The following is an 18,045-nucleotide window of genomic DNA, read 5'->3' as shown; positions in this document are numbered from 1 at the left end:
GGTCCCTGTGACTCTTGAATTCCAGCATTTTCACACAGTCCTCCAACTCTAAGAACTTTATGTGACTAAAATGCATTTCTGCCCTCCCAACGTAATTTGTTCCTAGTTATTTTCTGCTGTTTGAACCTTCCTGGAGTACCATACTCTCTCCACATTATGTGGAGAACTTGCCAGAAGTTGGTGCAATTACAGTGGATGACTTTAGAAAAGAATCATATACTGTTTCATATACTGTTTCCACAGTATTGATTTTATAGCATCATTTCCTATTTTTAGAAGAGTACAGTAAAGTATTCAAACTTTACAGTGGCTTCTGTTTGCAGTTTCAGTGTCATCCAGTGAAGATGAAATCCTAGGCACACCTTTTGAAGGATGGTTACAGTGCATATATTGATTTGTTTTTTTCTGGTGATTTACTGTTTGATAAGATAAGTATTGAACCTAGCTTAACTTTGGTCAATATATACCTCTCAGGTCAATAAATCTTCATATTTATTTCAACTGAAATCAATATCAGGTCCATGTTGTATTCATTGAAATTGTTCCATGAAGATCCTATTCTGTCTATATGTTTGAATTTACAAATATTGCAAATAATATTAGATATAAATTTATTTTCTCTTTTCTATCTTTAAGCATGATTTCATTGAAGTCTATTCTACTCTATCATTTTAAGAATGTACTGTGTTTATGTTCTTTCACTGTGTGGACTGAGCTCTGGTTCCAGCAGCTATGAGGATGATCAGGCTTTTTGCAGCAGTGGGAGCAGAGTTGGGTGGAGTTGCTCTGAGAACAGGAAGGAATAAGTGAGACAATAGACTTGGTTGAACAAATCCAAATGAGTCTTGGCTCTTTGTATGCTAGGTTCAAGAGACCTATCTGGCACTTAAGGTGACATTAATGCTATGGTTTCTCATGGCATACCTGGGTTTTGTTTCTATAGAAATGGTAGTGAATAATCCCTCACTGTTAGGGCAACTTGAACATTTTCATTTTGCTGCAAAATGCTGATTTGAGGATTGTTGAATTATTATAGCAGATATGGCTACCACTGGCTCACTCTGGATAGCTCTGCATTGCTTGCTTGTGCCAAGCAATTGATTCCTGGGAAAATCTGAAAAATCATCTGTTTGGGGAATGTCAGGAAGCATGAGCAGGTAGTGAGAGAGCAGTCACAGGTGTTCACCACACGTAGAGTGGTGCTAGCTGAGGGTTTCCTTCTGTGGCTGGATGCTGTTATGACTGAAGAAGCTGTGGAGAGACAGATGATAAAAAATCTGTCTTGCCTCTCCAAAAGAAAGGAATTTTCAAAATCACTTTTGTGTGATGTATCCCTTCTTTTTTTTTCATTTTGGTTTATCACTTTCTTTTTTTGTCTTTTGAAAAAACTGCTCTTAAAACAAAATCTACATTTTTCACAGAGATAAAATATCTGTGTCTGTCCACTTCTATTCACAATATACCCAAAGGGCAGACAATTATTACTACACCAGGGTTAGAGATGGAGAAATTAGGATAAAAGCTGAATCTTATCTCATGCCATATGACTCGCTGTCAGAACAGGAGTGGAAACACATTTCTTGCTGTTAATCTTTATGCAGTTTATCTAACATATTGTATCACCTCTGCTACTCCTGACTATTCGTACTTTTAACCAGAGGCTAAAGCAGTCAAAGAACCAGCTTAATTGCTGACATCTGGCTAGCAGCAAGGTAGGAACTTGCAGAAGTGCTACTTCATAAACGCAGCCAGCAATGCTTTCCTCAGGGCTGCTAATTATTTTAGTGAATAAGCTCTACAGCTATGGGTTTCAGAGGCCCTAGGCCATGCCTAGTCACTGTCAGGTATTTACTTTTCATTTTCCAGGACATACTAAAACAGCAAAAGTAGTGAGAATTGGAGGTGGGGATAAAAACAGAAGGACACCGAACTGCTGTTTTTAAAGCGAATATAAATATTGAGAAGACTAAAGGAGTGGAGGTTCTTGATAATGTAAAATGTGATAAAAGTCTGCTGCCAGGGAGAAATAATCCATTCTTCATGGCCCTAGTAAATAGGACATGAAGCAATAGAGCAAGAACAAAAATAGATTAGATATTAGCAAAACTTTTCTAGGGGTGACGCAATCAAATATAGTGCTTAGAACTGTGGACTGTTCATACGTAGAGGTCTTTAAATATTAGATAGATATTATTAAGTGTAACGTGTTGCCTTGCTAAATAACAATATGGACTCACAGACCTCCTTAAGTCTATGAGTGGCCTTGAGGAAATGAGGCAGATAAACTGAACAGGGAAAACATTGTGATTTCTAAAGGATATGGAGAGATTCCAGATACAAATCAGCTGTGACTCAGGCCTTGAGCTGAGTAATAAGAAATACGTGGTTTACAGCATCTTCTTAAAATGCAAAATATACTCAAAGTACAAATCTGTGAGAAAATATTCCTGACAGGTATGAGGAAAAGGGAAGGAATCATAAAGTCTTTAGTGCTTACAGTACAGCCAGGCGAATTTTGAGCAGCCACCGAGTAAATAATGTATTCTCTGAAACAAAAACAATTTTGGTTTGATGGTATATAAAAAACAGTTCTAAGAGAAAAAAAAAAAACTCTTCTCTTATTGAGTGGCATTTGAAATACATTAACTGGAGTGTGTAGCATTAACTCTAACTTTACTTTTTTTTCCCCTTTGTTGTCCAGATTACAGTTAAAAAGAGACTCTACTTGCTGTTTCAGCTTTAGACAAGTTTCCATGAAATCCAACTAACTTTAGCAAACAATTATAAAGAGTAAAAGCCTCAAGGAAAATTGCTGGTGTGTTCTGTAAACATCTGGTTGCCATTTTCAATTACAAGGACCAACCCACTGAAGGAAGCAGTTTAGTTTTTTTGGAACAGAAATGAGACACTGGGGTTTTTGTTCTTTTTCATAGCAGAGAGTAAAGGAAATGTCAGGAATAGAGAGGTCACTAGATGCTCGGCTTTTATAAATACAAAAGTCTCTGAGAAAATTAAAGAAAATTGAAATCAGGTTTTCAAAGTGTAAACAACCCTGTGGAGGTAAGGTTAAATAAGCAGGACTGGAGATCTTAGCAAGCCAGCAAAAGCACAAGATCCATTCTATCATAAATACGTCTTTTAAAATATTGTGCAAAATAATAATGGTGAAGCTGGCCAGAAAGTATTTTGTGGGTTACATTATGCATATCTTTGAATCTAGCAGCTGTAACTTATTTTACAAAAATCTCTGGTTGAATGCTGGTACAAATGTGTAGCTGACAGTATACAAAATAGGTTGGTTTCCTAAAGCAAAATATATGTCATTCCAGTCCTGTGTAAAGCGTTGACAAGTAAAATACACATTTCAGAAGCATTTTTGTTTGTGTATGTGCGCACACACGTTCAGCAAGGAATTTCCTAGACAAGCAAAATACTTAGAAATGTGGTGATCCTCACAGCACAATGAATTACAAGAATATTTAATGTGTTTGTTAAGTAGGTTCCATAAAAGGAAAGCCCAGGATACTCTGAGGAAAGAACGTATACCAAAACCGTACATCATACATCATTTCAGTCACTTTTTAATTTTGCTTTTAGCAATTAAGTCTGGCTAGTGGCCAATTAGTTGAAAGTAGAAGCCTAACCTTATGCCATAAACGTCATTGGTTTCAGTACAACACAGATGTGTTTCTGACATATCCAAATAAATGCTGTTCTCTAATGGGATGCTGTTGTTTCTTGTTAGGGAATCTAAATGCATTATATGTTTTTCTAAACAATATGTGTTCTTCTTCCTAATTATTAACAGAACGTATTCATCTTTGCTGACAGAAAAGCACACAAACTTTGTATAGTTAAAATAAGTTTTCTACAGAATTGTACTAAAAACACTGTTTCAAAAACACTCTTGCTGGAGAAAGGAAGATTCTTACTTGGTAAAAAAAAAGAAGTTTAAGGACACTGAACTTTGTCAAATTAAAAAGAAAAGATAGCATTTAGTTTTAAAGTTACCAAACATATGTTACTTTGAAAGTTCTTTTTAGTTACATAAACAGAACATACAGTCCAATGGAGAGTGCTATTTGTTGGGCTGACTTAGAACTTACAATAATTAAAATATTTTAGCTGTTTGATTACACAGTGAGCTAAAATTAAATCTTTGCTGGAATAAATTATGTCATGTTAATAGAATCTGAAAAACACCAGTGTCCAGGCAGATGGTTACGTCGGCCAAAGGCAGCAACAATGTGTGATTCTACTGAAATTAAAGAAACACAAGGGATTAAGGAATAGGCATATGCGTTTTATAATGTACTGTAAGTATGCAAATCCTTTAGAAGTAATTTGAGGCCATATTTAGAAAATGTAGCCGATGGGATAAGAAGACAACTGCAGAAAATGATTTCTTCAAGTTATTTTTAAAATGTTGCAATGTTGCCCTCATTTTGTTTAAGAAATTAATCCTGGTTTAATAGGATTCCAGCAGAGACTCTGCTTTATAAATAAATGTATCTATTCCTAAACTAATGTAGGTGCTGGGAGCATGACAGTAAGTCTAGCCAGAAGCTTGCTGGAGTCTTGTCAGAACCATCTGTCTAAGGAACACTTGCATCAGGGTTGCCCAGTATTTTGGCTGCTGAGAGCTCTTTTGCTCAACTCTGGCTCAGGGCCCTGATCAGCTGTGAGAAGTGTCATGTCTTTCATCATTATGCTCCTGTTGTAGGTAGAGACATTCACATATCTCTAAAACTAACCCAGTATTTTTTTACTTTAGCCACCCTGACTTTTACTGGTAAAGATAGCAAAAAAGTTTATACATGACATGGGCCTTTCCTGTAATTTGCAGCTAGCGCACTCCTGTCCTAGATTCAGATTCCAGCATTCTCCAGCTGCAACCGCTTCTGCCTGACAGCTCTTCTGAATACTGCAGCCCCAAAATGTTCCAGACATCAGAAGTGCTGCAGCCAGCCCAGGTTAGAATAGGTTTCTGAAAGTTTCATGCATCATATTCCTGATGCAGTGGCTTATTTTTCATAAAGCGGAAAGCTTTCCCTTGTGGGGCAATGATCTACCCCTGTGATGTTTATTATACTCCCTCAAAGCTGATTTTGCAATGGGATATTGAATATTCTCTTGCTTAGACCCCGAGGTTGTCCTTTGGATGCAATCCTAGTTTGCATTGCACAGATGTTGAAGAGAGATAAAGCTTCGCTGACTTAGAAACCAAAACAGTTTGTTACTGTAGATTTCAGGTTTCTGAAAAAAAGTTACTTCATACAGAAAACAAACACTGAAGTGATGCCTCCTTTCTGACTATTAAAAAGAAAACAGAAAAAAAAAAGATTTCTGCCATTTTGGGCAGGTGTTAAAACATTGTCCATTTTTCACAATAGGACAGTAGGACAAAGTATGGAAAGAATTTGAGTTAGAAGTAACTACATAGTAGGACTTGAAGACTAACAGCCTCAGTGTGTAGCAAGAATAATGATATATTATTAAAACATTTCTTCAGTGGTGCATCAGATAGTTCCTAGCAACTTTCAAAAACAACAATCCTCAATCTGACTTTTGCAAGCATAGTGAAGCCTGGTATCACTGTGGTGGTTCTGGAAGGCAGTCTCCAACAAAGAATAATTATATTATGCAATTTTCTGTAAAGAGAGGGTTGAAAACTGAGACTTTAAATACACAGAATATGGCACATGTAAATCACTTTTTCGTTTCAGTAGGAGTGTTATGGATTTAGAAAAAGAGTTTTGGAGAAGTATCTTAGAATAGGAAAAAAACAGAACTATCCTGAAGAAAGTACTGCTATAAAAAGTGACTAGAAAAATTAGTTACCCTCTGCAACCTAAGTTGCTCTCTTTATGATAGGATGATGTATGAGGTAGGAGAAAGCAGCAGTTTTTTTGTTTTTCGTCTTTGCCCAGTTCCACAGAACATCTGATTTACATTCCAAGTGTCACAGTGTACATTTTTCTGCTGATCTAGTAACCTGTTTTTGTTTTTGCTTTTCTTTCTGTTGACTTTCAACAGTGAAAAGTCTGACCTTTTTTTTTTAATGTTTTGGAGGAATAATTTTGACATCTGCATTAGGGTTCATGTTCCGTGGACAGTCAACACGCAGTTGCGACATGGTAGTTGCAATAGTGTGTCTGTATAACCTACTTCCAATTCCCCATAGTGTGCCAAGTGAGAAGTGCTGATAGATGGCATAGTATCCATGGGGTGTTGGAAATTTCCTTTGTATTAGCCACCACTTAATTATTGGATCACATAGCTTCTCTGGCAGTGTCCAACTGCCCATTCCTTGGTCCTGGGGACAAGTGACATAATGTGGTTCATGTCCGTGGATGTAAATTCCCTTTTCTGCTAAATGAGGGTGGCCTCATCTCTGCTAGGTATTGGGAACTGTAACTGGACTGAGCCTATACAGGGCCTGGGTGTTGCATGGCCACCCAGGGAGAAGAAAACCATCAACCTGAAGAAATGGTTCCAGGCCAGCACTGTTTAGTTTAACTGTTGCCTTTCTTCCGGAGTTTCTCCCTTGAAAGATTGTGATGGTTTCCTGCCTCTCAGGTATTAAGAGATCATTAGTTTATGCTGGTACAGAATGCCTGAGTGCAATAAATGCAGTGATCAAGTGCTGCCATTCAGATTTTTTTTTAAATATATTTTTTCTTGCAGCAGATCACACACCATGCTTTTAACATTGTAATTGGCATATTGTAATTAAAATAAGATAGTATGTTAAATAAACAAAACTATCTGTTTCTTGGATGTTCTTATGAGGCTCCTCAGTTTGCAGGCAGGGGCATCTTCTTCATGCGCAATCCCTTCTTCTGAGTCTTAAATGTGTATTTAAATCTGTACCTTAAATCTCTTGTCCAGCCTCCGTCCCTTTCCACTTGTCAGGTGTTCATTCTTGAAACATCAAGACTGCCTAGTAGGAGTAGCAGGACTAGCAGGCTTGGCCATATTTTGGTGGGGAAGAAGCTTCATGCCCCTTATTTTTGTGGTAGCTCCTGTGATCACAATCATCAATTGCATTTTCCTATCCAGTGTATACAGTGTTCTTCTGAGTTTTACCCAGTCAAAAGTGTTGCACTAGAATTTCTGAATTCTAATGACTTTGCATTAATTCACTGTATCTGTTATCCATCTTACAACTGTATTCTAGCCAAGTGGAGTTTTTCCTATCCCCACTGTGGATTTTATTATTGCTGCATATGTTTGTTTTCATTCCTATGTCACTCTTTTCAGTGAACTACAGAGGTAAGTACCTGACATCTTTAACCTGCTACTTTTCATTATGCTGTTTGAAGTTTAAATAAAGCTACTTTAAAATAAGTGGAAAATCTTGAAGAACCCTGTGAATATCAGAGCAGGCATGTATGGTGCACAAAGAGCAGCATGAAAGAGCAGAGTCAAGAACTAAGGCTGTGAAATGTTCTCTTGGAGCCTTTCTTTTGACTCACTTGCTCGTGTTCCATCCTTCCATTTCATGACTGTGTGCTGCTTTTTCACATGACTTTGCCTCAGGGTGCACAGAGCAGGGATGCTAAGTTCTTTCCTAGATATAATCCCCTGAGTTATCTGTCAGAAAAAAAAAAAAAAAAAAAAAAAAAAAAAAAAAAAAAAAAAAAAAAAACTTGGATCAAATAGCTACAAGGATTATCCGAAGGGAATTGTATCAGTCTTTTTCCTTGGCAAAGATCAGAGTTGAGCTTTTTTTTTTCATTTTCTCCTCCATAACTTGGAGATCAGAGAACCCTCGTTCTCCCCCTGCATGAAGCCATGTGGTTTTTCTCCCTTTTCCACATGGGAATGGAATATTTCTCCTTTCTTCCTGGCCTTTGCACCTCTACCGCAGCACGGAGCTGTGCCCTTCTTCCCAGCAGGGAATGGAGCCCTCCTCTTTCCCACCAGCACAGAGCAAAGATGAGTTCCCTTTGTGTCTTTTATCTAAGGATGCAAGTGATCTGCACACTCATTTTCACTGAGCTGTCCTTCAAAAGTGATGTGAATTATATCAGAGGCGGGATAAACATGCAATAATCTGTGGTTGTTTTCTTCTATTTGGTCAGTATGTGACTTGCCACCATCTCTCTTGCTTAGCCCCAAACTCTGTTTCCATTGCCAGACATCATTGCAAACTTTCCACCACCTATAACAAACAGAGCTTATGTGTAATAACTTCTTTAACTTCATAGTTACCTTCTGCATGAGCTTACTTATTCTTCCCAGTCCTATCCCTATATCTCTCAGCTGCATGAGTATCCTTGAGAAACTAGGGATATAAGCCTTTTTGGCTTGTATAAAAGCAAGGCACATTGCACTGGACTTTAGTCTTACCGAGACTGTGCAGGAAGTACCCATGTGTGGAGAGCATACCAGAGTAATCTGAAGATGTATCCAAAGTGCTGAGCATAAGCGAGGAAGTGGAATAACAGGCTTGAGTGTTTGAAGTTCTCTGATGTGTTTGCCAGTGGTTCAGGACTACATATTTGCCTTTTTGTTTGCTTTTGAACACTTCTATAGCTCACTAAATATTTTGATAGCATATTTTCAGAGCTGGAGTTCACAGGTTATTTCATGACAAAACTATAGGTTGTAGGAATTACTATACAGGGCAAAACTGGGCACAAAAGGTATATTTTTTGCCTATCAGTCACCCTTCAATAAAATAAGAACCATTCACTGCATTTTCACAAATATTGCAATACCCTTCTGCCCAAATCAGACTAATCAGACTTTTGACTGCGCTTGAGTTGCTTTATTTTGATATTCTGTTCATTCTTTGATTGCAGAGAAAAAATGTTTAAAAATATTGCAGTTATTTTGTGCACTACTTTTGATGTTTTAAGGATAACTACTTATTCATAGGTTGAATAAACTTTAAAAAAAAAAGAAAGATACTGCTTTAAATCATTCGGTGAAGGTCTGCAAATGCCTTCATAGTTGTTTTTGATAACAGAGTAATTTTTTGATTGCAGAGAGGACTGTTAATATATTGCATGGATGAATGTGGAATAAATAGGGTAAGATTGATTTTCCAGTCTCTTCACCATTCTTGTATTTATGTCTGCAGTTGATGTATTTTGCTTCTTTTACAGAAAATCATTTGCCTTGTGCTAGCAATTAGCCCAGTATGACAGACTTGGTAGACTTGTTAGGTAGGTCCCAGAGAGTTCTGTAGCCTGAGGCCAGGTGGAAAAAGCAGAACATCCTTTCCAAATTTCAGTTCTTCTGGAAGAATTTGGTAACCCTTGGCTTGCTATATTGTTTACGTGTGTACTCTTAAAATTTCTGCTTTAGATTGACAAGAAAGGCAAGCTTGCAGCCTAGCCTCCCCTGCTTTAAGGAAACAAACTAACTTTCTCATTTCTTTTATTTACTTTTCTTTTATTTTTTTTTTTTTAGGAGAGCAGAAGCACTGTGCTTCACCATTCAAAGTTAGATCTAACATAATTGCAGTATTTTCAGAAGAGGTACAAAAGTAGTCAAGAAATACACTGCTTTTGTGGGTGAGATGCAGTGAATGACTGTTTCATTTCCAAAGCTTGAACGCCAATGTGACTTTGTGCTAATTGCAGAGCACAGGGCAGCATTTTGTGCTAAGCTGTCCAGGGGTAGGTGAGCTGCCCTGGTAAATAAACTGCTTCCACTTGCTTCAAGCCAGCCTCTCCTCTACAAAGAATGCTTCCCTTGGCACTTCAAATCCTCATAGTGATAGGGCAGCTGAGCTAAAATAAAACCTTGATCATCCTCAAGAGAGGTGAATAGAGAGTGTCCTCAGGATTCCCACAGCTTTTCACTAGCAGCCAAGAGGCTCTTCCTCATACACACAGGCATACAGAATATTTTGTGAATGAATTGACTATGTCAAACAAGCTCAGTTCATACATACAGTGGAGTTTTTTTACACTTATAATACTTCACTGTAATTTATTTGTTAAAAGGTTTCAACCTGGTTTGGCTAGTTAAACAGGTGGCTACTGGTCTGGAAGAGCACTGTCAGTCTCAACAAGTCAGTCTCAACAAGTCATATGGAGCATGCTATGAAAAAACACTAAGAGGATTGCGCATGGATAGATGAGCAGCTGCTCTCCAAAATAGTACATAAAATAATAAAAAAATTCACTATCTTTTCCTATGCTATTTTCCTTTTGCATAATGGTCACTTCTCCATTGTTGAGGCAGTGAATTCACATTTCTGATAATTGTCTACTATGAAGAGCCACATGATAAGAAAACTACTTGGAAGAATGTAGAAGGACTCAAATAGACACTGAAGAGGATAATTCTTGCATACCTGAATGTGAGACATTCCTCTAGGGAAAGCCTTAAAATGAGACAGTGATATTAACAATATTTAAAAGGGTGGGTGGTTAACATAGAGAAAGTACTCAGTCCAACAACAAATGGCATTCTAATCTCTGCACAAGTGTGACAGCCAAGCTGCTATAACCAGAAATAGGTTTTAAATGATATATTTCCCTGGAGCATTATCAGTGAAGCTCAGATCATGAGAGGTGTAGAATTCTCACATCCCCAAAAAGCATTTCAGAGCTTACAGTACTGCCCTGGGATGCTGGTAGGCAAAAAATCCAGCCTAGCGTGGAGCCAAGCAAAGGAGCTGTAGTTGTCTTTCAGCAGCCATCTCCTGGTAGCTCTTTCACAGCAACTCTTGAGGAGCAAGCTATCGGCTCCCTGTAAATTGAGCATGTTGCAGGGCTGAATCCTGGTCCTCAAGCTCAGTCTTGTTTTAAGGGAAACAGTTGGATCTGAGCACAGGCAACTACCTCCAGAAGTAAATGACTCCTCACCAAACTCGTTTTAATCTGTGCTCCCTCCATTATCTTTCTTCAGCACAGAGTTTCTCTCCTACAGACCTAGAGGAGCCATGACACACAAGGGTGAAGCATATTCAGAATACATTTCTTTACAGATCAGGATTTCACAGCATGCCCAAAATGTATTTGAAAAAAAAGTTTACTATGTCAGAGCTTGGAAGAATATTTGTATATGAAAACCTTCATTTCACATCCCAAGCAGTTCAGAGTTGCCTGGAAAGAGCTGAAGGGGATTTCTTTTTTTAAAAAAACATGCTAGTATATCTCTGAAATGTATATGTCACAACATCTCCCTTGACAGGGATTCTATAGCCTCCAGAAGTAACTTACTCCAGTACATAATCATTACATCTATTTTTTTTTTTTTTTTTTTTTTTAAATCTGCAAATCAATATGTTTGCTTTCTGTCCTAACTTCAGTGATCAGGAATAATAATTATAAAAAAGATATTTAAAAGTTTATTCTTCAGCAGAATGATCTCCTGTCACCTTTACTTCATTTTGGAGAAGGAAATCCCCCAAAATCCAAATTCTTTTGATCTTTATTCATAGTTATGATGTTCCAAAGTTCTACAGTTCTACAGAAGTTCCAAAGACTACAGTCTTGTAGTCCTGTACTGATCTATGTTTTCCAACAGTGGGTACAGTATTACTGGTGAGGTATGAGCAGCACCAGCTGTAACGGAATGATTTCCTCCTGCTCCTCGTATACACCAGTCATGTTCAGGTTTGTTTGCAGTTCTCAATGTCTGCAAGATTACGATTGTAATGAAAAACATCTTTTTTCTTCAGAATATGTTGCAACATGGAATACCAAATTGCAGTACCAGTGGGGGAAACTCTGCAGTTTCAATCTCAATAAATCTTTTATAACAACTCAAAAGTTATTTCTCTTTCTTTGCAATGGTATTATACTGTTGATTCGTGAGCAGTTTATGAACCTGGTGCTTTCCTGCAAAGTTTTCTGTAGTATCATTTATTTGTATCTGTCCATCTGTCTTCTCCTTCCAAATTATGGCAATTTGAACTTGTCACTTCCTCAGGTTGAATTTGGATAATTTATCAAAAAATCCTTTGAAGTTTGATCAAAGTGCTTCCAAAGTGCTTACATTTCCTCTTGGTGTCATTTGTTAACTATGCTTTCTATTCCATCACTCAATTTATTGATGAAAGAATTGAACAGACGTGACCATACAGTGAGGATTCCTTTGAGATTCTGCTCAAAAAATCACTAATAGAATTGATTTTTCAAATAGCTGAGAAGTTACATTATATGTGGCATGGAAACAGTGTCAAAAGACTTAATAAAGTAAAACTGTTTCATCATGACTCTTCTCCATTTGTCCATCAAGTCAGTTATTCTGTCAAAAGAAATTAGACTGGTTTGACATGGTGTGTTCTTGATAAATAAGTGCTGGCTGCTTCTTATCATCTTCTTGGCCTGAAGTGCATATAAATTGATTGTTTTGATGTTGATGGTACAAGAGAGTGCAAAATTTCAAATTATCTACTAATTAAAATAGAAATAAAGCTGATAAGTGTTTATTTTCCAGAATGAATGAAGTACAGAAAATATTAAAGATATAAAGATTATATTACATTTTCAGACTTCTTTCTTTTAAAAAGTCAGGATGGTGACGCTAATACTGAAAAAAAAGAAATTTCAAGCTTAGTGTTATAGATATATAACTAATATGGTCTATATTAGTGTCATAAAAACTGAACATTTTCATTCAATTATAATAATATCATAATAAATAATATTTTTTCTATTTATAATAAATGTATAAATAATATTCTATTTATTTATGATAAATATATATAAATAGTAAATATAATAAATAATAAAATATCATAAATAATGATATTTAAAAATATCATAAAAATAATAAGTAATGATATTTTTCTGTGTGTGCACATATGAGATTAAAAGCTCCACATAGTTGCATACTTAGCACATATCTGAGAGGTTTCCTGCAAAATCCAGCTTCTGAGGCCTTAATTTATATGGATAACATGATAATTTCAAACTTAGAAACAAGATTACTTCAGTTTAGAAATCTGTTTTCCTTTCCAAAATACTTGAGGTTCATCCATTCAACACTCTAAGCACACACAATAACACTAAATCCTACAGCCATTTGTTCCTTTTTACTGTTCAGTTTGATTAATGATTTCAAAACACAGAAACTCTTTGTAGATTTTTTTAGCAAGTTTTAGATGTTTTGGTTGTTCTCCGCATTTCTATTTTCCACTATTGATAAAACATGGTTTTTTTTCTCCTGAGATTGCTGTCTTTTAAAATATTTTTCCCCATAAAACATTTTGATGATTCCAAGTACCAAGTCAGTGTAAAAGCCAATGAAAACATTAGAATCTAGATTAGAATTATAATTTGTACACTATAGCGATAAAAGTTTCTTGATGATTGAGGGTTATTTCTGTTTGAATGGCATAGTATATACTTGGACTCTTTTTGAGTGAAAGCAATTCAAGGTGGTCACACTAGATTATTATCTTAGAGTATATTATAGTAGTGATCCTCAGAATATCAACTCAGGTTGATATTCTCAGATATACGTGAGAAACACATCTCAGATGCACAAACACTTTGCATAGCAGAAATGCAAAGCATAGCTAAAAGACATCTACATTAGCCTACTCCAAGTTTTAAGTTTCTGTTTTGTCTATTGTTACACCGAATGTATATGACTTCCTATGGTCTTCCTGTATTTGCTGCCAAAGTATAGCTTGAAAATTTCTAGGCTCAATGTATACAATAATGTCACTAGGTTAGCTACATGAGCTGATGCTGCACGTTTTACACTTGTACAAGCATGTGTTCAAATCTGCCTACATTAGCCAGATCTACATTGGATTTTTCTGTATATCTGATGAATGAGAACATGATCTCTTAGTGATGTAACTCAGCTTGGCTAATGCCTCTCATGGAGATAGTTGTATCAGCAAAAGCGCACTTTCACTACGATAGTTTGGGTCACTCGGGAGGAGCTGAGGAGAAAAGAGCTGGCAGAAGAGAGACAAATAAAAATATCTTGCTTCTAGCATAGTCCTTGTCTGTGCTAGAATCACTTCCCTATATAATAAGCTGTAATTCTGTGCAGGGACTGAACAGAAAATTAAAATTTGTCATCGCAAGTTACCACTCTGGTCTACTGCAAATGTGAAGTAACACAAGGCAGGAAGCACCATTTGCTGAGGTGGGTCTTCATATTAGTCTTTTCCTGAGGTGGATCTTCACAGTAGTAGTCTACTAGAACTATGTGCTGGGCTCCATTGATCTACCTGCATAGGGCAAACAGAATCCCAGTGAGCACAGATGAAGCCCTTTATGTGGGGAAAAAAAATCAAAAAATTTGTAGTGTTAGTTCATTAAATAGTACTGCTTAAAATTATTCAGAAATGAAGTATCTATTTTAATGTTCCAATTCAAACATCCTCTCCAATCCCACTTCTGGTGTGAAGTCGGCAGGAAATTAACTGCTAGATGATAATTAGAAGAAGGAGTAATGTGACCATTATTAATGTTTCTGCATTAATCATTTCTGAAGCTTTTTGAAACATCAAGTTTATCTATACAGCTGTTGTAATACTGTCACTTTTGTTCTTTTTTTGTGCATTGTTCTAACTCACACATTGTGTCTTGCTTTACTTTAGGTGTGATCTCTGTGAAAGGGATCTTCTCCTTTGTTAAAATACACTGCATGATGCCTTGGGGTGCTTTGCTTGGGATGTGTGATGTTACCAACAATTCCTCTCTACTGATTTATGGTTTTATAATTATCACAGTTATAGAAGGGAGACAGACTCATGGTCTCATGATCAGAGATGCTCATTTTCCTCAAAAAGCTAAACTGTGTAGGAGATGACGTGGACAATTTATAAGCTATATCTGCTCACAAAAGAGCCTATTTCAGAATTAAACAACGGCTGGAACATATGCCTCTCATTTTTGCTTTCCAAGAACATCTCTTTTTTGTTGCTGATTCAAAATGCATTGATATGTTTAAATAGAAATCAGAAAACTCAGTCAGCATGAATCTGAAAGACAGCACTAGGTGCACATTGTTTCACTAATAGGAAGTCTCCTGTTTTCTATAAATAGTCATGTATCAGTTCTGATTGTTCTGTACTGAAATAACTGTGTAGACGTCTAATTACCCCAAATAGAAAACACAAATAATGGCAGGCATTCAGACTGGACTGAAAATTTGTTCCTAGCAGTTAACTGTTCTACTTCCTGGGCTTTGGTTCAGCAAATGAGCAAAGTCTGAGCCTTTTTTTTTCCTTTTCTTTTCTATTGTACATTCATATCGATCATTCTGTTGTGTCCTGCAGACAAGTGATATATAATGCAGTGTATCTTTTGGAGTCAAGGGTCAAATTCATCCCTGGCCAGGATGTGTAACAATAAACAAGGGAAGGAAATGAACTACTACTGAAAAAATGAGTTCCCTCCAACACCCTTTCAATTTGCACACAGCTAGACATTGTGCTTTATATGCAATTAAAATGATTTAGTCAAAGGTGTTTACCAGTCAAAGGCATAATATCCTGCTTATCTGATAATTACATGACTGGTCAGGACCATTGAGTACATTATTAACACTGTCAGTCTTTTGCACCAGAATGAAGTATTTCCTCATGCTTATTTTTTAATGTTATATTTACCTGCTAGGTATGTCCTGTATATCTACCTGCAGTTTTTTATTTGTTTCACAAGGGAGCATGTAGTAAGTCTGCCTTGCTTAAATTTTTTATGACTTAATGAAATTTTATCCAATAATACTGATTCTTGTAATATAAAACTGAAGAATTATTCGGAGTAAGGGGGAAAATATAATTAAAAATTTATCTCTAGCTTTTTGTAGCGCTGCTTACAAACATTAAAAAGGTGCTAGTTATTTTCCTAATCCTGAATCTATTCTGCACATGCCATTCATTACTGTACTTAATGCAAATTGAGTGTTAAATCTCCTTAAGTGGAATCCTCAGCCTGCCTGGTGTTTGGAACTGGGATCAGTATGGGAAAGAATTACATTTTGGAGATGGAAATCAGCCAAAATAATATCTCTGTAGCTGTCAGTGGGACCAAATTTGGAGGGTAATCTTATAAAATTAAAGGTGCCACAGATGGGTAGCATAGAAATGAAATAAAATGTATGCAATCTTTCTAACCTTGGAGAAAAGGAACCAACCAACCAATCACTGTGATAGCTACCCTGAAGAGAGTTATGACTAAATGCTATAACCTGACTTAGATGCTTTACAGCTTCTCTGTCTGCCCTTTCTGTTTGGCAGCTTTATTTCTAACTGGTGCCATGTCACTGGTGTGATTTCCCATTAATTGCATCTATTTATGGTGTCTTGAACATATACAGTGATTCTGTTAATTGTTTTGGAAATGCCACCATCTCCAGCTAACCGAGATCACTATATTCTGAAGGAAAAAAGTTGCTGCATCAAGTAGCTGATCAGACTAGTCTGAAACTACACGAAGCATCACAGGCAGCAGTACGGGCAAACTCCTAGACCTGTTTTTATCTACTAATGCATAATGTGTTTTTATCAGTACAACTTAATTTTGACTCTTCTTCAAACAGTTGCCTCTGACTCCGATTTGTTTCCTCTGTCTCTGACTTGTTTTCTATGTCCAAAAAAGAAGATTTATTGACTATGAATATAGCTGTTTTCTCATTGCAACTTAATTTCCACATGTTGACAGTTTCTAGAAGTTGGCAATCCAGTATCTCATATTTAGGAAGCAGCTACAGCCAAATTCAAACTAAAATTGCTTCCTGTAAAAATTCACTTCTCAGCAACTGAAGAGAGCTCAGAAGATCACACTGCATGTTGTGAATTTGCACTACAAAAGCATGTGCTGGAGAGGTCAGAAACAGGAACAAGCTAAAGCAGGATCATGTTATTCAATTTTTTCATCTCTAAATGCTATTATCTCAGGCCAGACTCCAGGTGACTGGACATCAGTAGGCATCAGTAAATGCCACGGGTGTAATAGGAAGTGTAAACTGTGAAAAACTTAAGTATATCACCAAAGTTTCAACTGTGGTATGAATATGTGTTTTATTCCCTCCTCCACCTGTGCAACTGTTGATAAATTTAAATCTCCAGAAAGTTGCTGTTCCCTAGGATTTATCTCTAATCATTTTATGCTCAAAGAGGAGTTGTATGATAACTTTCAGTAAGCTTCTCTTCTTTTCTGGCAGGTGACCTGAGCTCTTGGGATCTTTTGATCTGCTTGTCTTCCAGAAAATCCGATGGTAGTAGCTGTTTTCAAATAGATGACTTCCATCATCTAAAGTTATTCCAGAAGGTACACGATTATGTTTTCCTTTGTCAGCATGAGAAGATAGGTCTATTCTAAATTATTAGCACTCACACACAATAAGAAAAAAGAGTATCTGATGATGATTTTATAGTGAAGCAATATGGTTTAAACAACCATAAAAAGCTTTGTCAAATTTTATCTACAGAAAATACTTATATCAATATCCAGATTCAGGATATTGATATCAGGATCCAATTGATCAGGATTGATATTGATTCAGGATCCAATATCATATCCAGATATCAGGAATAATTTCTTATGGGGACATATTTTGATAATATGGATATATATATTTCAATATAAATATAAATTTTTTTATGGCTAAATATCACGTTTTACTATTCTCCGACTTGAACTTTTGCTTCTGTGCAAACCGCTTTGCAAATGGCTGCCCTCAAATAGAAGGCCATGCAGAGAGGAGAGCTACAAAACCAGGGGAAATTTAAACAAGTACCCCATTGGAAAAAGAAAATTTAGAAATGGGGGGAAACAGCTAGAAAATGTATGAACTGTTTCCGAACAATAGCTTTGGCAGAAGATAAAGCTGGACTAATTCAGGCTTCACAACTTATATCATTATTGAGTTTCATCTAATGTATTTACTCCTTTGTAAACATAATTCAGGCACCTCTCCAAGTAGTGACAATGCTCCTACAATTGATAATGTGTGAGCTAGACTGATGTCTTCATCCAGGACCTTCACAGGAGATATTTGGACTCTGCTTTGGCACAACAGTCAGCTTATTCACTGTCCAGAGCATCAGTGGTGCCAAAATTTACTTGTATTTTTGGGATTGCTTTTCCTTGTTTGAGCATGTTG

At 36.6% G+C, this 18,045-nt stretch overlaps 1 protein-coding gene across 1 annotated transcript in view; it reads left to right on the top strand.

The window, feature by feature from the left end:
- Positions 1–18,045, top strand: part of CPED1 (cadherin like and PC-esterase domain containing 1) — a 132,524-nt gene that overhangs the window by 15,252 nt on the left and 99,227 nt on the right. The window contains exon 3 of the mRNA XM_026051699.1: positions 17,104–17,210. Within this exon, the coding sequence (XP_025907484.1) occupies positions 17,104–17,210 (107 nt within the window). The remainder of the gene's footprint in view (positions 1–17,103; positions 17,211–18,045) is intronic.

The sequence above is a fragment of the Nothoprocta perdicaria genome, unplaced genomic scaffold, assembly GCF_003342845.1.
Source record: "Nothoprocta perdicaria isolate Ctin4 unplaced genomic scaffold, notPer1 scaffold_79, whole genome shotgun sequence".
Lineage (NCBI taxonomy): Eukaryota > Metazoa > Chordata > Aves > Tinamiformes > Tinamidae > Nothoprocta > Nothoprocta perdicaria.
This window is presented reverse-complemented; position numbering and strand designations above follow the sequence as displayed.